At 34.8% G+C, this 20,654-nt stretch overlaps 1 protein-coding gene across 1 annotated transcript in view; it reads left to right on the plus strand.

Moving 5' to 3' along the window:
- The window catches only part of Wdpcp (WD repeat containing planar cell polarity effector), a 374,171-nt gene that overhangs the window by 341,086 nt on the left and 12,431 nt on the right, over positions 1 to 20,654 (plus strand). The window contains 1 exon segment of the mRNA XM_047522166.1: positions 8,324 to 8,352. Coding sequence (XP_047378122.1) covers positions 8,324 to 8,352 — 29 coding nt within the window.

A 20,654-nucleotide genomic window follows, 5' to 3' on the forward strand; every position in this document is an offset into this window, starting at 1 on the left:
AATAGAAGACATGGTGTCATACCAACATAAATACAGTTATCTCAAACTAGACAAAGGCACCATAAACATACATTGGAGAAAAGATAGCCTCTTCAACAAATGGTGATGGGAAAACTGGAAATCCATATAAGGCAAAATGAAATTAAACCCCTGTCTCTCACCCTGAACATTGTGGCTCAAGGACCTAGGCATTAGAACAGAGATCCTGTGCCTTCTAGAAGAAAAAGTAGGCCCAAATCTCTGTCATGACAGCTTAGGAACCAACTTCCTCAACAAGACTCCTAAAGCACAAGAAGTAAAATCAAGAATCAATAATGGGATGGTATCAAACTAAAAAGTTTCTTCACAGCAAAGAAAACGATCAAGAACATGAAGAGAGAACCTACAGAATGGGAGAAAATCTTTGCCACCAGCACCTCAGATAGAGTGTTAATCTCCAGGATATTCAAAGGACTCAAAAAACTTAACACTAAAAACAAACAAAAAAACTCAAATAACCCAATCAGTAATAGGCTAAGGAACTGAATAGGTACTTCACAGAAGAAATACAAATGGTCAACAAATATATGAAAAAATGTTCAACATCTCTACCAATTAGAGAAATACAAATCAAAAGTACACTGAGCCACCTCACCCCAGTCAGAATGGCATTTATCAAGATATAATAATAAATGTTGGCGAGGATGTGGGGAAAAAGGTTCAGGTTCACTCACATATTGCTGGTGGGACTGAAAACTTGGTGCAACTACTCTGGAAAGCAATATGGAGATACTTTAGAAAATTTAGAATGGAACCACCATTTGACCTAGTTATCCCATTCCTTGGCATATACCCAAAGGACTTAAAATCAGCATACTACAAGTAATGCAGTCACATCAATTTTTATAGCACCTCAATTCACAATAGCTAGATTGTGGAACCAACCTAGGTGTCCATCAACAGAAGAATGGATAAAGCAAATGTGGTGTATATATACACAATGGAATATTACTCAACCATAAAGAAGAATGAAATTATGGAATTTGCTGGTAAATGGATGGAACTGAAGACTATCATGCTAAGTGAAATAAGCCAATCTACCAAAAACAAAGACTGAATGTTCTTTTTGATATTTGGGAGTGGGGAAGGGAAGAATAGAGGTTCATGTATATTTAAAAAGATCAAATTTTAAAAAGAAAACCTGAAAATGACAAAAAAATGTGGGAGGATGACTGAAGATGTTGCTCAGTGGTAAAGTGCCCCTGGGTTCAATTCCTAGTATATGCTTACATACATACATATGTACATACATACATAAAGTATCATATGGGTCACTTAATAGTGAATACTTGCTTGGTCAGATACTAAAAAAAGATTATCCAATAACTTAGCAGTCATCCTATAAAACAATGAGACCAAGATACAACAAAAGGCTTTTATGAAAAGCAAGTCTTATCACATCAATTTAATTTACCTGTGTCACAGTCTACATAATAAATTACAGATAGAATTAATCTATATTATCCTGATTTCAAAAAGAATTTTATTGCATCTTGTACTCTAAAACAAGCTAGAAAATGGTTTGTTTTTGTTTTGTGTTTTAGGTCTCAGGACCTCATTAAAATAACTTTTTCTCCATATTTTTATTATTGCATTATAATTATACATAATGATGGAACTCATTCTTACATATTCATTCATATGTTCCCCTTTCCTTCCTCCTTACTTTTCCTTGGTCCCCTCCTCTATTTTTATTCCTTTTATTTCCTTCTCTTGGCTGATTTCTCTGGCTAAAACTTCTAGTACTACATTGAATAAGAGTGGTGAGAGTGTACATTCTTGTCTTGTTCCATATCTCAAAGGAAGGGCTTTGTTTTCCCCCATTCACTTTGAGGTTGGCTTTGGGTCTGTCACATATAGCCTTTATGATGTTGAGGTGAATTCCTTATATCCCTAGTTTCTGCAGTGTTTTATCGTAAATGGGTGATGAATTTTGTCAAAGGCTTTTATCTATTGAGATGACTGTGATTTTTGTCCTTTATTTATGTGGTGAATTACAGTTATTGTTTTGCATATGCTAAATCATCCCTGGAATAAAACCAACTTCGTCATGATATACAATCTTCTTAATATGTTGTTGAATATGACTTGCTAATGTTTTATTAAGGATTTCTGCATCTAAGGGACATTGGTCTGTAGTTTTCTTTCCTCGATGTGAGCTTATCTGATTTTGGTATGAAGGTGATACTGGCTTCATAGGATGAATTTGGAAGTATTCTATCCCTTTCTATTTCATGGAATAATTTGAAGAAAACTGGCATTAGTTCTTTTTTAAAGGTTTGGCAAAATTCAGCTGAGAAGCCATCTGATCCTAGACTTTTCTTTGTTGAAAGTCTTTTTATTATGTTTCTATCTCATTGCTAGTTATTGGTCTGGAGCTTTCTATGTCCTCTTAATTCTATTTTGGCATGTTATATATTGTAGAAATGTATCCATTTCTTGTAGATTTTCCAATTTATTGGAGTATAAATTTTCAAAATAGTCCCTAATTATCCTCTGGATTTCTGTGATGTCTGTGGTGATTTCACCTTTTAAAATAATCTCTAATTTTATTAATTGGGGTCTTTTTTTTCTTTTGGTAGTTTGCCTAAGAGTTTGTTGATCTTGTTTATTTTTTCAAAGAAATTTTCATTGATTCTTTGTATTTTTTAATCTTTATTTCATTGATTTCAGCTCTGATCTTAATTATTTTGTTCCTTCTACTGTCTTTCAAATTGATTTGTTCTGGTTTTTCAAGATGCATAATTAGGTTGTTTATTTAGAATCTTTCTGATTTTCTGATATAGGCACTAACAGCTATAAGCTTCTTTGAATTACCTTCACAGTGTCTTGGAGCATCTGGTATGATGTATCACTATTCTCATTTGAGTCTAACAATTTTTAAATTTCTCTCCTGATTTCTTCACCCATTCATCATTCAGAAACATTGTTTAATTTCCATGTGTTTATGTAGTTTCTGTAGTTTTGGGGGGACATGTTGATTTCTAATTACATCCATTATGATCAGATACGATGCAAGGAATTATATCAGTTTTTTTATATTTGCTCAGAGTTACTTTGGGGGCCTCACACATGGTCTGTTTTGGAGACAGTTCCTTGAGCAGCTGAATAAAAAGTGAATTTGGTGGTTGTTAGTGAAATGTTCTACAAATGCCTATTAAGTCTATTTGATTTATAATATTTTTAGGTATCAAAAGTTCTTACTGTCTGGGCATGGTGGCCCATGCCTGTAATCCCAGCAGCTCAAGAGGCTGAGGCAGGAGGATCACAAGTTCAATGCCAGCCTCAGCAGTTTAGCAAGGCCCTAAGCAACTCAGTGAGGACCCATCTCTAAATAAAATTTAAAAAGGGCTGGGGATGTGCCTCAGTGGTTAAGTGCCCCTGAGTTCAATCCTCAGTACCCCAAAAGGGGGGGGGGCAGTTCTTACTGAGTTTATCTGTCAATGACCTATCAATTGGCAAGAGAGGTATTTTGAAATCATTCAGTATTTATTGTACTGGGGTCTATCTGTGTGCTTAATTCAAGTAGTGTATTTTATCTAATTAGGTACACCAATGTTTGGGGCATAAATGTTTACTATTGTTACATCTTCTTGTTGAATTTTTCCGTTTACCATAATGAAGTGACCTTATTTGTCTTTTCTGATTAATTTTGGCTTGAAGTCTGCTATGTCAGATATCAGAGTATCCTGCTTGTTTTCAGGCTCTATTTACCAGATATATTTCCATCCTTTCACTTTCAACTTTGGAGGTTTTTATTTCTTTCATGTATTCAATATTTTCTTTAGTATTACTTTAAGTGTTTTCTGTGGTGCTGGCTTAGTTATGAATTTTCTTAGTTTCCCTTCATCTTGGCTTTTTTTTTTTTTTTTTCTTGAATTCTGAACAGTTGCTTTGCCAGATATAGCAATCTTGTTTGACAGTTATTTTCTCTCAGGGCTTGAAATACATCATTCTGTCTAGATTTGAGTTTGTGCTGAGAAATGAGATATAATGCTATTCAGCTTCCCTCTATGACCTGATATTTTCTCTTGAGGCTTTTAAAATTCTATCCTTGTTTTGTATGTTGGGCATTTTAATTACAATGTGACATGGAGAGCTTCTTTTTTGATCTTGTCTTTTTGGAGTTGTGAATGCCTTCTGAATCTGTATGTCCATCTCAGTCTCAAGGTTTAGAAATTTTTCTATTATTTTTTTCCTAAAATATTTATCCATGCTGTTAGCTTGTATCTCACAACCCAGTGGTTCTTAAATTTGGTCTTTTAATGTTCTCCCAGAGTTCTTGTATAGTCTGGTCATGGTTACTCTTTTTCTTTAATACAATCTGAAAGTTCAAGGCCAGCAACTGTCTTCAAGTTCTGAGATCCTGTCTTCGGTATGGTATACTCTATTAGACTTTCAACTGAACATTTTATTTTATTGTGACTTTCCAAGATTTTTGGTTGGTTCCCTCCCTCCCTCTTTCTCATATTGGGAATTGAACCCAGAAATGCTTTACCACTAAGGTTATTTTATTTTGAGAAAGGGTCTCCATAAATTGCTTAGGACCTCACTAAGTTGCTGAGGCTGGCTTTGAACTTGTGATCCTCCTGTCTTAGTCTCCTGAGTCACTGGGATTATAAGCATGCACCACTATACCTGACTTCTATACATGATTCTTTTTAAATATCTATCTCCTTGCTGAATTTTTCATTCATATCCTATACTGACTTCCTTAATTCATTCAGTTGTTTTTCTGTGTTTTCTTGGAATTCATTGATCATTTTTACAATCCTTCTTTTGAATTCATTATCTGGTATTTTATCTATTTCAATATATTTGGAGTCACATTAATTTAATTATATCTGTCATAGTCCAAACTAATAAGTTACAGATATAATCTACATTCCCCTGATTTCAAAGTCTTTTGATTGTGTTCTACACTCTAAATCAAGTTTAAAAATTATTTCTTTTATTTTTGTTTTGTAGTAACTGAGGATTAAATCCAGAGGTATGTTTACTACTGAGCTACATCCCCAGCCCTTTTAATTTCTCTTTTGAGACATGGTACTGTTAATCTGCAGGAGCTGGCTTTGAACTCACTATCCTTCCCCCTCAGCCTCCAGAACCCCACCACACCCAGCTAGAAAATTATTCAATCCTAATACCTCTCTGTCATTACTAGGGATAATTCTCAATTACAATGTCAATAATAAAGCAAATAGTCATTGAGGATTTACAATGCACCAGATATTCTACTAAGTGCTTTAGTGCTGTGCTGAAGTTAGCCATCTTCCATTTAAGGAATAACTATCATTCTGTTATTTGCATAGCAATAAAAATTTAAATGACATAGAAAAGAACACTCTTTTACATTTTTAAATAGCAGGATAAAAACAAAAAGAACAATAATCTGTGAAACATGAAAATTATATGAAATTCAATTTCAGTGTCCATAATAAAGTTTTATTGGCATGCAGTCATGCTCATTCTTTCACATATCACTTATAACTCTTTTCAGGCTGCAATGACAGAATTGATTAGTGCTTAACATTGCTGCTTGGCACATTACAAATTTCAGTGACATGGGTATAAATCCATATCATTTCAAGTGACATATATATTGCCATAGCACATTTTATTTTTATTACCAGTGAATGAACATATCAAAACAAGAAAAGAGCAACTATGGAAACTGAGGGAGGAGGCTCATAAGTTTGAGGCCAGCCTCAGTAGTTTAGCAAGACCCTGTCTCAAATGAAAATTAAAAAAAAAAAAAAAAGACTGGGGATGTAGCTCAATGAGAAAAGTGCCCTTAGGCCTGCATTCAATCTCCAGTTTAAAAAAAAAAAAAAAAAAAGACAAATATCAAGAGAAGAACCTAATAGAATTCTATAAAATAAGATGCTGCTCATGGATTGTTATCACTGGTAGTACTTACTTTTTTGAAAAGGCATTCTCAAAAATAAAATATCATCAGAGATCAACATTAACATGAACTTTTGTAGTTGAGTTTGATGAGAAAAAACACTAACACTGAATCTTAAATGCAATGATATATCTCCCTATTCTCATTAGATGTGTTTTTTTAAAATGCAATTATTATTACTGTAATTATTACTGTAATTTCATCAATAAAAATTTTCTCTTGTATTTAAGTGCTTACCTAGTGTTTTTAATTTTGTCTCTTAGCCCAAAAAGCCTAAAATATTTACTCTATGATTCTTCATATAATGTGGATCAGCTATCCCAATATAGTTCAGAGATGGGAACTGACATAGTTGACAAGAAACTAAGTAAAGATGCTGACTTTTATTAGAAAATAAATAATCGGTATATATTTAGAAGTCTGAAGTAATCACTTCATTACACCAATCTCTATAGAGGTCCATCTACAAACTACTATAAATCTTAAGACTCCTGCTATAAAAGTTATTTTTCCTTTCTATGAAAATTTTGGCATGAATTCAGGAAACAGTGATGATGACTAATATGGTGAAACATAGGGTCTGTTTTTTTAAGTTTTTAAAAATGAAGTTGTTTAGCTAAAAAATATCAAGCTTATGGGGTAACAATTATTATTTAAAAACCATACAAAATACTGTCAGCTGTTTTTATAGTGTGTGGAAAAGATTTTAAAACATGCTTAACCATTGTGAATTGAGCTGCTGAAACATTGGGGAATGCTAACAACAGGGGAATGGAAGAATAGAAGTTTAGTGGATTAAACAAATGGGAATGAAGGGAAGGGAATGGGGAAAAGGAATAGGAAAGACAGTAGAATGAATCTGACACAACTTTCCTATGTTCACATATGAATACACCACAGTGAATCTTCACATCACATAGGATCCAGACTGGGATCCTAATTTGAATAAAATATACTCCATGTTTGTATAAATATGTCAAAGTGTACTGTCATGTATATCTAAAACCAATAAAAATTAAAAACATGCTAAATTAAAGCTGGGTAGTTTTGTTTAGTCATAAAAATAATTCACTGATCATTGAAGAGACAAATGTTGATCCAGTTTATGAAAGAGATTGCTAATTTTATACTCAGAGATCATCAACAAGAGAATAAACATCTTATTGTATGTAGGATTTAAATGTTTATCTGCCTAACATCAAGAACCAACTTATTTTTTAAAAATCAGTTGTCCTATGAAACATTACAAAACAGATTTTAGAGCATGGCTCCTCTGTATCATGTTAGGAAATTTTTGAACTATATAAACAAAACATCCCAAACTATACAAGAATACCCCCATATAACAGGAAAGAGAGTTAATAACAAACAAGTAAGAAGTATATTTAGAGAAATACAATCATCATCAAGTCATTACCTGGTGCTAGCTCTATAAGGAGGAATAATATGCTATCAATAAGTTTTAGGAAATGTCTAATCTACTTAGGAAGCTAAACTAAATGAATAAAGAGAATAATACAAGTTAGCACCAGATGCAGTGGCACATACCTATAATCCCAGCAACTTGTGAGGTTGAATTAAGAGGATAACAAGTTTGAGGCCAGCTGGGCTACTTAGGGAGACCCCGTCTCAAAATTAAAAATGAGGACTGGGGAAGTAGCTCAGTGGCAAAGTGCACCTTGGATCAATCCCCAGAACAACAACAAAAAAAAGGTTGTGTGTGTGTGTGTGTGTGTGTGTATAGACAGAGTGCCAAATGAATAGCACGTGCTTTAAGAGAAACATAACTGAGATTTATAAATACCATCAATTATATCCAATTCATTGTTTCAAGGATGACAATATGTAAAATAATTCCTACCTAATGCCTGTCAATAAAGAGAAATTACATTGTGGCAGTAATGACAGTTCTTTTCTGTCTCCTTGTACTAAGCCAGGGTCAGCAGATACAGTGCTCATATTAGAAGAGTTACCTCAGTAATCAATTATAACTTCCTTTCCTATTGAGTGAAAAAAAAAATGGAGAGAGAGAGAAGGAAGTGACTTCTCAACACAGTTGCCCAGGTAACCACCACTATTCAACCAGAGCTGACATTTAGATGAAACTACTTGCCATGCTAGCATGACATCATTTTAACAACAGAAAGGACAAGATATAGTCTGCTTATTTTATTTGGGTGAGGATATTAGCTATAACTTGTATATAAGGATATTTAGCAATTTCATATATTTTAAGGTTTGGTTTTCAGCATTTTAATTTATTTAAATTATATTTGAAGTATTTCTCTTTCATGAAGAAATTTAAAGTTTTGTTAATTTTCAGAAAGTCCTTTATTTGATTTTTAAGGTCATTACTGTTGGGTTCTTTTATTTTAGGAGAACGGAAAGAAGATTACAGAGGACAGGTAATTTCTCTTACTATTTGTCATTAGACATTTAAATTCCAAGAGAAAAACATGATATGTGATTATTTTAAACTAGGAAATGCTGCCTTAGTCTACATTAACTTGACTACATTTCTATACTAAGTTTCTTAAAAGACTTAGCTTTGCATTATTTCAAAGTTATAATTATTAAAATGGTTTTTTAAGTAAAATTATGCATAATATGTACAAATGAAGTAATATATCTCAAATTTGACTCAAAAGAGTTCAGTAGCAGGAAATTAGGAAGCTGAAAATTGATGAAGCTGGATGATAATAGAGCAGTTCATGTATATCATTCTCTCATTGGTATATGTTTGAAGTTATTCAAAGTACAAAGTTTAAAATGCCCTTATAATAGAAACTTATCTGATGCATTTTATTACATATATGTATAATCTTTATAAGTAATGTATATAGAAATATTAATTCTAACAAGTGATCCTGAACCCCTTTCCACATTCTGTTAATTCTGAGTAGAGGTATCAAAGTCCTATATTATACCATTTCAAAAAAGCTTGGTATGAGAAATCCTAATAATTTTATGCCCAAAATGGATTATTACAGTAACTGATTCATTCTGAGACTTAAGGTTAAATGATTTATTACTAACATCATAATTAATGAATTTTACAATTCATTCCATCACTCTATGCCTCAACTTCTTTATCTGTAAAATAGAAATAATTCCACATACCCCAGAGGATTTTTATGAAGCTCTATTATGAACATGAATGTGGTAGAACTTTGTTACTTATATGTAACTATACTAATGACAGTAATTATCAACATTATTACTTCAATCTACCCTATGGAAATACCTATATTGAAAAAAATTTAAATCTTGATTTATTTAGAGGAAAATACTCCATTTTATAGTTGAAAAAACATGTATAATAATTTTCTTTTAACTTGTTAAAGCTTAAAGATACTTTACCATAAATTTTATGTATTTTAGATTGTTTAGTTTTTTAGAACAATTGTTAAAGAAAAAAACATCATTCTATCAAAATTTTACAGTCATGTCCACTTGGATACACAAGTGTGCATGAGATCCAAGCAAGAAAACTAACTTTCCAAGAATTTTTCTGGAAGGGCTGATATACAGAATAAGAGAAACATCAGTTTATGTACTAATGTACAGAATGGTGGTGGTAACCTAACTGCTCACACACTTTAAGTTCAGTCCTCTAGCTTACTGTGTAGAAATTTTTATTAAGGGCTGGGGTTATGGCTCAGTGGTAGGGCAGTCACCTAGTGCACGTGAAGCACTGGGTTCAATCCTCAGTACCACATAAAAATGAATAAATAAAAACAAAGCTTTAAAAAAAGAGAAATTGTTACCAAGCACAAGTTAGATACAGATTTTAATAACCTATTATCATTTGTAAAGGTCTTCTCATTCAAAATTTTCATATACTACATTTTAGAGATTGTCCATATGTATCTGCATAATTTTCATATAGTAAGTGTATTAGTCCATTTTCTGTTGCTGTAATGAAATGCATGAAGCTATGTATTTTTTGGAGAAAAGAGGCTTACTTAGGCTTCAGTTTGAAATGCTGAAAGTCCAAGATATCTAGCTGTCCCATCAGTTCAGCCTCTGGCAAGGGCCTAACAGATATCATCACAGTGGAAGGAGTATGCATGTGTAAGAAATCACATTGGGCAAGACCAAAAGCCAGAGAGAGATTCAGGGACCAAGCTTGCTCTTTTACACCTTTTTCTGGCAAGAATTCATTCCACAAAATCAGAATTAATTCCTTTTGAGAACCGTCTCCCCAGTAACCTAGTCATCATGCACTAAGCCCCACCTCTTTTATTTATTTTTTGGTACTGGGGAATGAATCCAGGGGCACTTGAACTACATCCCTAGTACTTTTTATTTTTTGAGACAGAGTTTTGCTAATTTGCTAAGGGTCTTGCTAAGTTGCTGAGGCTGGCCTCAAACTTGTGATCTCAACCTCCCAAATTGCTGGGATTACAGGCATTTCCCACTGTACCTTGAAACTTCTGTCACTCCTTAAAGCTGCCATACTGGGGACTAAGCTCCCAACAAATGAGCCTTTGGGGGCAAACCACATCCATACTATAGTAGTAACTATTTTTCAACCTATTTATCTTTAATCACCTCTTTGTCACCTTGAATCAATTGGATGTATTTGGCAGCAACAACAAAAGCAACAGTTATTTTTTAACATTTATCAGGTGCTTATTAAATAGCTGGTACTTGTCTCCATAACTTAATGTTTTAATTCACAGCAAACTCTCACAACTACTGTATGAGATGGATACTGCTATTAGCCCCATACAATTAAATTATACATGAAGATTAAATAATTTACCCATAGTCACGTAGCTTGAAAGGTATCAAGCTGGAATTCAGACTTAATCTGACTCTAGACCAAGGTTTCTCAACCTCAGCACTTGTGACATGTGGGGCCAAATAATCCTTTTGTTGTTGGGGCCATCCTCTGTATTGTAGAATATTTAGCAGCAATCCTTACTAGATGCTAGGAGTTTCCCTAACCAAACTATGATGACCAAATAACTCTAGCCATTGCCAGATGTTCCCCTGGGGCATAGGATGGCAAAATCAATTCTGGTTAAGGACTGTTGTCTAGAGCAACCCCTATTCATATTATATTGAAACCCCTTATAAAACATTACCTCTCTGAAAGTCACACAATGGAAATACGGAAAGCTATACTATAACATAAAACTCACCTATAATCCTCCCCATCCAGATGATACTACTACCAGTACCTTTGAAATCCTCTGGATGCTCCTGCATAATTACATTCTTTTCCTTTCATCTACTCTCATCATCTTAATTTGTGTTAATCATTTCTTGCCCTTTTTTTTTTTTTTTTGGTTTTCCTATATGAGGCTATATCCTAGCATGTCATTTTATTTTCTCTCTTCCTGACATTTATGGAAGTGGAAACAGTGCATTCTTATTAGTTTTTTTTTTTCCCACTTGCTATTATGCTTTTACATACATCTGGTGTGTATGGGTGCAGGTGTATTCATTTTCATTGTCTATAATATTCCACTGAATGAATATCACAACTTATTCATCCACTCTACTCAATTTATTCATTGCTCTTCTATTAATGAACATTTGATTCTAGATTTCATATTAGAAACAGTGCTGCTATTAACATTCTTCTACATTAGGCCCTAGGGTATGGACTTAAGAGTAGAATTTCTGGTCACAGGTAATGCACATCTTAGATTTTAATAAATTTCCAAGGTAGTTTTCCTAATTTACATTCCCTCCAAATAAAAATTTTTATTGCTTCATATCTTGCTAATACTTGTTAACACTTAGATTTTTAAATTTTTTGCCATTCTCAGTAGCTGTGAAACAGATTCACATTAGTTTTGATTTGCTTTTGTCTCATTAATAATGAAGTTGAATATCTTTTCTTATGTTCTGATCATCTGTGTTTCTTCTTCCTTAAATGCTTATTCGTATCTTCTACTTACTTTTCTATTGGGTTCTTTGCCCTTAAAACTCACTAATTTGCATTTTTTTTTTCCTTGTGGTACAAGCGATTGAATCTAGGGCTTCATGCATGTTAGACAAGCATTTTACCACTGAGCTACATCCCCAGCACTTTTTAAGTATTTTGAGACAGGGTCTCACTAAATTGTCGAGGCTAGTCTCACACTTACAATCTTCCTACCTCAGTCTTCCAAGTAGCTGGGATTACAGATACGTACCACCACACCCAGTTTGTAAAAATTCTTCACATATTCTGAGAACTAATCCTTTTTCAGTGTTACAAATAATTTCTCACATTTTATTGTTTGTTTCTTCCCTATCCACATTGATAAAGAGAAATGTGTCTTTGTTAAAGATGAGAACTTATGACCCTTTCCCTTTATGATATGCTTTTTATTTATATCTTGTTTAAGATGTCTTTTCTGCTGGGCATGGTGGCACATGTCTGTAGTTGTAGCTGCTTGGGAGGCTGAGGCAGGAAGACCCAAGTTCCAGGCCAAAGTGGGCAACTTAGCAAGACCCTATATCAAACTAAAAATGTCTGGGGATGTTGCTTAGTGGTAGAGTGCTTGTCTAGCATCATCAAGGCCCTGGGTTCAATCCCAGTAGCACACACAGAGATGAAATATGTATTTCCCTACTTCTAGTGTCATACAGATTTTCCCATTGTTAAAATGTTTGCCATTCATGTTTGTTTAACCCATTTAATTCATTTTTTAAGTTAAACCCAGGATTAAAATGAAGTTAATCTAAACATATATAGAAATAACATACTACTGTTTTTAGAGTTTAATTCTAATTTGGATAAGTAAAGCCTACAAATTGCCAAACAGACCAAAGATGGTATGAACAAATGATTATATATTAATCAGGTTCCATAGAAACATATTATTTATAAAGATTATATTTAATGAACTTGACAGATTTCTTTCACTTTTAAGAAACAACACAACAAATCTAATTCTAAACATAAAAATCAGCAAATGAGTTGGTCCTGGTCTACTTATTCCAGGTCCCCAACTATACAAGAAATACTTAAGTATTCTTTCTAGGAAAGTTTTAGGTAATGTCAGATTCTCATGCTATAATTATAATGAATGGTATGTCTTTTTAAAAATATATGCCATTTTTGTTTTGTCTGTTTTACTTAGATATTGTATATCAGTAAAAACTGTTTCTTGTCTTGGAATTTTAGACATCTTTGAGATAAATACAGGCAGTACTGAAAGTTGTTTAGGCATATTTAAGGTAATGATGGCTATGGGCCCTACACCTGATACTTGACGTAAATCACAAGTTAATAAGCAGGAAATAGTGCATACTAAAAATGGGACAGTGAGAACCAGATGCATTGGCACACCTATAGTTCCACCTAATCAGAAGCAGAAGAATAGCTTGAGATCAGGGGCTCAAGGCCAGCCTGGGCAATATAGAGAGCCTCTATCTTGAAAAGTAAATAAAAAGGAAAGTGAGGTTGCAAAATTGGAGATTTTGTTGTTATTTTCTTGGGATTGAACCCAGGGGCACTTTACTACTGAGCTATATATCACCAATCCTTTTTGTTTTTTATTTTGAGACAGGGTCATGCTATATTGCCTTAAACTTGCAATCCTCCTGTTTCAGCCTGCCAAATTACTGGGATTACAGGTGTGTGCCACCATGTCCAGCCAAAAATAGGGATTTTATAATTCTGTCTTTTGTATTTATTCCTTGCACTTTTTTCCAAAGAAAAGAATTTCCCTTATCAACTATTTGGTTTCCATGAAAAGAAGCTTATAAAAAGCAGGATAAGCCAGGTATGCTTGTGCATGCCTATAGTCCTATCTATTTGGGAAGAAGACTTGGGCTTGTGTGTTTATGACCAGCCTAGACAATGTAGCAAGACCCCCATCCCAAAATAAAATAAAGCAAGATAAGTGAGATAAATGCCTGATTCTTTCCTTTTATTTGTCAGTGTTCAAAGCAAGGTTCAGCAAACTTTTTCTGTGAGGGACCAGATAGAAAATATTTTAGGCTTTGTAGACCAGGTAGCATGTAGTCTCATATCACAACTACTCAACTCTGACACTGTAGCAAAAAAGCAGACACAGACAGTAGTTAAATGAATGCGGGTGGTTATATTCCAATAAAACATTATTTATAAAAATTAAAAACTTGAATAATTGTGTTATGAAATAATCTTTTTATCCCCCCCCCAATCATTAGAAAATATAGAAACTCTTCTTAGCTCACAGGTCTTGCATTTATAAAGAATGAACTGGATATAAGCCATGAGCCAGAGTTTGCCTATCCCTGGTACAGAGTAATGAGTTGGTGTCCCAGCAACTTCCACATACCCAACTGGGAGGAGGAAGTGTCTATTCAAAATCTTGAAAAGCCTATAGATCATCAGAAGTTATATATATTTCAGTACCCTGTAGTCATTATTGTTTTTGATACTCCCATTGTCTCCAAGTTGACTCCTCTGTCGTTTAGGTATAACCATATTAGTCATTAGCTGCCTTAATTTTTGGCATGAGATGTCTCAGAACCTTAAATCCCCTGCCTTAGATCTGAATTTACTATTTCTCCAGATCTACTATTTTCTCTGGAGCAGTTTTGGCTTTTAAACTTTTAGTAGACAGGGCAAGAAAAAACATAAGTTGTTCTCATATTCCTAATTTCAAATTAATATGAAGAGAGTTTTTTAATTTTTTTCTTGTAGCTCTTTTTTCTTATGCTAAACCATCACTTTTCTTATGTTAATTAACCATCACTTTACTGAAATTACTTAAACTTACCCATGACCTACAAATTGTCAAATCCAATGGACAATTATTAGTATAGCCATGTTTCACATAACTTTTCTATTGATGACAAATTGCCATCTTAGTTTGTCTTATGAACTCCATTCAAAATTAAATCACCTAACACATTTCATACAATGTATCCCCATTGTTAAGCAATGGATATATTGCTCACTTAACTCAGAGATATAGTATTTGACACAAGTGATTATGTTCTTTTGTCTTGAAGTATTTGGTTTCCACTGTATCCTACGGTACAAGTTCTTCTACCTCACTATTCCATTTCTACCTACATCAATAATTGTTTTTACTTGCCTGCTATGTTTTCTTCTGTTAACAATTCTATATATTAAACCTTGACATTTTTAACAGAATTCTAACATTTTTAACAGCAGAAAGATATGGATATCTCAAGTCCAGGTTCCATCTTGAACTTCAGACTGATATATCCTATTGCTGCAAACCATGCCTAAACTGTCTTTTGTGAAGTTCCATAGCATCTTGTACCTCTAACACCATAAGTAGCTCTTTTTGTTATAACTCTGGTTTGTCTCCCCCATTAAACTGTAACTTTCTTTTGTGGTACTGGGGATTGAACCCAGGCTACTGTACCATTGAGCTATACCCCCAGCCCTTTTTATATTTTGAGACAATGTCTCACCAAGTTACCCACATTGCCCTCAAGTTTGCAATCCTCCTGCTTAGCCTCCTGAGTTGCTGGGATTGATTACAGGCATGTGCCAACATACCTGGTGATCATAAATTTCTTAAAGGTAATATTTGTAACCACTTTGCTGTCTTATATTTAATATTAGGCATGGAATTTTGTAGTGAATGTTTGTCAGATATCATAGTACAAAAAGAAAATCAATAATTTTTTACTAGATAATATCTCAAATCTAATATGTCCAAAACCAAACTCATCATTTTGCCCTTAAGCTCCAAAACTGCTCTATTTTATTGTCTGTGTCATTTTTGATTTGCTATAATCCACTCACAACAAATCCAAATCCAAGCAATCATCAAGTTCAATTTTTGCTCCTAAATATTTCTACAATCTAATCCTATATCCATTGTAATTTGTCTGAATCATCACCACATGGAGTATTGCTTTCTAATTATTATTTTTGTATTGAGTCTTTTCCCAACACTGCCATCACAACCTCACATCTAGCCTCTACAACGCTTTCTGAGTGATCTACCTAAGTATCATTCTCCTACTACAATTCCATAGGACAAGGGCCCATCTCTTCCTTATAAGACTCTCCTTGACCTAACTTGTACCTTCCTCTCCAGTTTATCTACTGCCACTGTACCTCAAAATGTGAGTCATTTAATTATTGTGTCCGTGATACCAATTAAATTATTTAACATAAGTGCCAATAAATATTGATATAAACAAACCAGACCTATGTAAACTTACTTTCTCATTAATGATTTTTTCTAACACTTTAGTGAAAAATCTTAGACATACAGAAACATTGTAAGAATGCACAGTACATTTTACAGTAAGTTGCAAACATCTGTACACTTCACCCCTTTAGTCATGTTAGCATGCATGTCATTAATTAGAATTTAATTTTTATTTAGTCTTTTCCCTCCACCTATAACATATATGTAAGTGAAATGCACCAAATTTAAGTATTCCATTATGAGTGTACATATATTATGCATAATATACATGTTATATTATGCCTACATCATTATAGATTCTGTAGCCAAAAAGTAGAATCAACCCAGGTCTCCATCAACAGATGAATAAAGAAAATTATGAAAATACACATATATGTATATCATATATATATAATATGAGAGAGAGATTGAGTATGGGTGGAGACATATAATAGACCATCATAGACCTGGAAGATCTCATTGGAAAATTAAAATTATTAAAAGCAGTCACATGAAGCCAGATGTGGGGACTCATACTTGTAATCCCAGTGGCAGGAGGATCACAAGTTCAAGGCCAGCCTCAGCAACTCAGTAAGACCCTGTCTCTAAATAAGTAATAAAAAGGGCTAGGGATGTTGCTCAGTGGTTAAGGTTCTGGGTTCAAGGTTCAATCCCTGATACCAAAAAAAAAGCAGTCATGTTTTCAGACATTCTAAAGAGCCACCTTTGTGCTCATGCAAGATGCACGCTCAGAAAAGACTTGAAAAGACCTCCAAAACTCAGAAGGAAGGCCAAGAAAAATACGGAAGGACATCCATGGAAAAGAGCCAGTCTGCACAGAATGGGAGAGAGATGACTATTTCCAAATGCTCAATGTGTCCACCATGATGGAAAAAAAACCCAAATCACAATATATACAAAGAAACAAGAACTCATTCAAAAATAATAATAATTTTGTCTGGGATTATAGTTCAGTGGTAGAGTATTTGCTTATTAAGCACAAGGCCTGGGTTCAGTAGTTATCATCATCATCATTATCATCATCATCAGAAACAATCCCTGAATAAACAAGGGTATCACCTTACTAGAAAAAGACTTTAAAACAACTGTCTTAAATGCATTTAAACAACTAAAAGAAAATATGGACAATTAGCTAAAGGAAATCAAGAAAACCAAATAAATAGAATATTAACAGAAATTATAAAACAATTGCAAACAAAAAACAAAAACAAAAAAATGAAAAATCATTCCTAACTAAAGAATAGAAGTGGACATACAAACTCAAGTTCTACAAACTCAGTGTAGTAAACCCAAAGAGACCCACACCATTATAATCAAACTATTGAAAGTCAAAAACAAAGAGAGAATCTTAAACGGAACAAGAGAAAAACAACTTGTCACACACAAGGGAAGTGTATTAAGATTATCTGCAGAATTCTCAGTAGAAACCTTACAGGCCCAAAAGACATGAGATGATATAGACAGAATAATAGGGAAAGGAAGAAAATAAAAAAACATCAACTAAGAATACTGTACCTAGGAAAACTTTCCTTCAATAATGAGAAAAAAATTAAGACCTCCCATACCTAGTGATATTGACTAAACAAAAGGTATTTAAGTCAATACAACTGGACTTGCCCTTCAAGAAATCTAAAGGGGGGGGGGGCGGTCCTTCAAAATGAAACAAAAGGATGCTACAGAGAAATTTAAAGTCGTATGAAAGTTAAGTATAAAGTTCACCAATAAAGATGAACATGTTGACAAATACAGAATCCTAATTTTATAATTACAATGTACAAATCCACTTTTAATTCTTGTATAGAATCTATAAAATGAAAATACACAAACTACAAGCCTATGTTAATGAGTACATGATATACAAATATATAAAGATGTACTTATGTGCAAATGAATTCAGTAAAACTTTAAAATGTGTTTTATAATTGCAATGTTTAGCACAAATACAATCATCTATAAAATTGCATACAAAAGAAATGTATCAAAAGACATTGGCTGAATGGGGAAAGAAAACAGAATCCAACAATATGGTGCACACAAAAGACTTGTTTTTTTCTTTTTATCTAACATATAAGCTGAAAGTGACAAAATAGAGAAATAGTTCATGTAAATAATAACCACAAGAGAGCGGGATTACTTATACTAACATCAGATAAAACAGATTTTCAGTCATAACCTGTTGCATGAGAACAAGAAGGATACTATATAATGATTAAAGGGTCAATTTACCAGCAAAATATCACAATGTTAAGTATTTATGCATCTAACACCAGAGCTCCTACATACATGCAGCAAACAGTGACAGAATTGAAGGAAGAAATAAAAAGCAACACTGTGTTAGGAGACTTCCAATATCTTATTTTCAGTAATGGATTTAACAACTAGAGGATCAATAAGAAAACAAAACATGCTACCTAGCCCCTATCAAATCTCAATTTTTTTTTGCAGAAATCCATCCTTAAATTCATATGAAAAATCAAGGGGAGCTCCAGCCCGCAGGCAGCTTCAGGGACCAGGACAGGGCAGCCAGGGACTTCCCCAAGCAGCCCTGCTCCCTCCAGCGGCAGGTGCCTTTCAAGGCTAGTTTCTGGGAGCAGACCACCCAGTGAGAGCCTATCTACACAGAGCCAGCCACAAGTCCCGGAGCCAGTGGAGAGCTCCTGCCCACGGGCAGCCTCTGGGACCAGGGCAGGGCAGCCAGAGACTTCTCCAGGCGACCCTGCTCCCTCTGGCCGCAGGCTCTTTCCACGGGGCAATCCAAGATGGCAGACTAGAGGGTGACTGAATCTCCTGTTGCTCCAGAACCCAAGATTCAAGAAGGAGAGGCATTGAGAGACTCAGACTAAAATAGAGCCACGGGGTGAGTCTCCCCCACCAGGTGAAGCTCGGCCCAGGCAGCAGGCCTGGATAGGGGCGGCTTCTCAGAGCAGGGCAGGGCACCTAGAGTCTTCCCCAGGTAGCCCTGCTCCCTCCGGCGGTGGGCTCCTCCCACACGGCTAGCTTCTCGGAGCAGGTCCCCCAATGAGAGCATTTCTGCACAGAACCAGCTCCAAGTCCCTGAGCCAGCAGCGAGCTCCAGCCCACAGGCAGCTTCAGGGACCAGGACAGGGCAGCCAGGGACTTCCCCAAGCAGCCCTGCTCCCTCCGGCGGCAAGCTCCTTTCATGCCAGCTTCTCAGAGCAGACCGCCCAGTGAGAGCCTTTCTGCACAGAGCCAGCTCCAAGCCCTGGAACCAGTAGCGGGCTAGGGGCAGCTTTCTTTGGAAACACTGCTTTATCAAGTTCCTCCAAGACTTCAGGCTACTGAAGGCTGGGAGGTGATATACTGGAAATCTACAGGGACACTATAAGCCAATAGAGGAAATCTGCAATATCTCAGGGTCCCACTGACATCTGACCAATATGAGAAAACAAGGGAAGAAAATGTTCCAAACAAACCTAGATACTATATCAATAAAACCCAATGACAGCACAGCAGAAGGAATGTCAGAAAGGGAGTTCAGAATGTACATAATTAAAATAATCAGGGACGCAAACGAGGAGATGAAAGAGCAAATGCAGGCATTGAAGGAGGAGATGAAAGAGCAAATGCAGGCATTCAATGATCACACCAATCACCAGTTAAAAGAGCAAATACGGGAAGCAAGAGATCATTTCAATGAAGAGTTAGAGATACTGAAAAAAAAAACAAACAGAGGGGCTGGGGAGATAGCAGGGGCTGGGGAGATAGCTCAGCTGGGAGAGCGCTTACCTCCCAAGCACAAGGACCTGAGTTTGATCCCCAGTACCACAAAAAAAAAAAAAAAAAAAAAAAAAAAACAGAAACCCTTGAAATGAAGGTAACAATAAACCAAGTTAAAAACTCCATAAAAGCATAACCAATAGGATAGAACACCTGGAAGACAGAACCTCAGACATTGAAGACAAAATATTTAATCTTGAAAACAGTTGACCAAACAGAGAAGATGGTAAGAAATCATGAACAGAATCTACAAGAATTATGGGATATCATGAAAAGGCCAAATTTAAGAATTATTGGGATTGAGGAAGGCTTAGAGAAGCAAACCAAAGGAATGAACAATCTATTCAATGAAATAATATCAGAAAATTTCCCAAATCTGAAGAATGAAATGGAAAACCAAGTACAAGAGGCTTATAGGACTCCAAATACACAAAATTACAACAGACCCACACCAAGGCACATTATTATGAAAATACCTAACATACAAAATAAAGAGAATTTTAAAGGCTGCGAGAGAAAAGAATCAAATTACATTCAGGGGGAAACCAATAAGAATATCAGCAGATTTTTCAATCCAGACCCTAAAAGCTAGAAGGGCCTGGAACAACATTTACCAAGCCCTGAAAGAAAATGGATGCCAACCAACAATCTTATACCCAGCAAAACTTACTTTCAGATTTGACGATGAAATAAGATCCTTCCATGATAAACAAAAGCTAAAGGAATTTACAAAAAGAAAGCCGGCATTACAGAACATTCTCAGCAAAATATTCCATGAGGAAGAGATGAAAAACAACGATGCAAATCAGCAACGGGAGGCACTAGCCTAAAGGAAT

Source organism: Sciurus carolinensis, chromosome 13, assembly GCF_902686445.1.
Source record: "Sciurus carolinensis chromosome 13, mSciCar1.2, whole genome shotgun sequence".
Classification (NCBI taxonomy): Eukaryota; Metazoa; Chordata; class Mammalia; order Rodentia; family Sciuridae; genus Sciurus; species Sciurus carolinensis.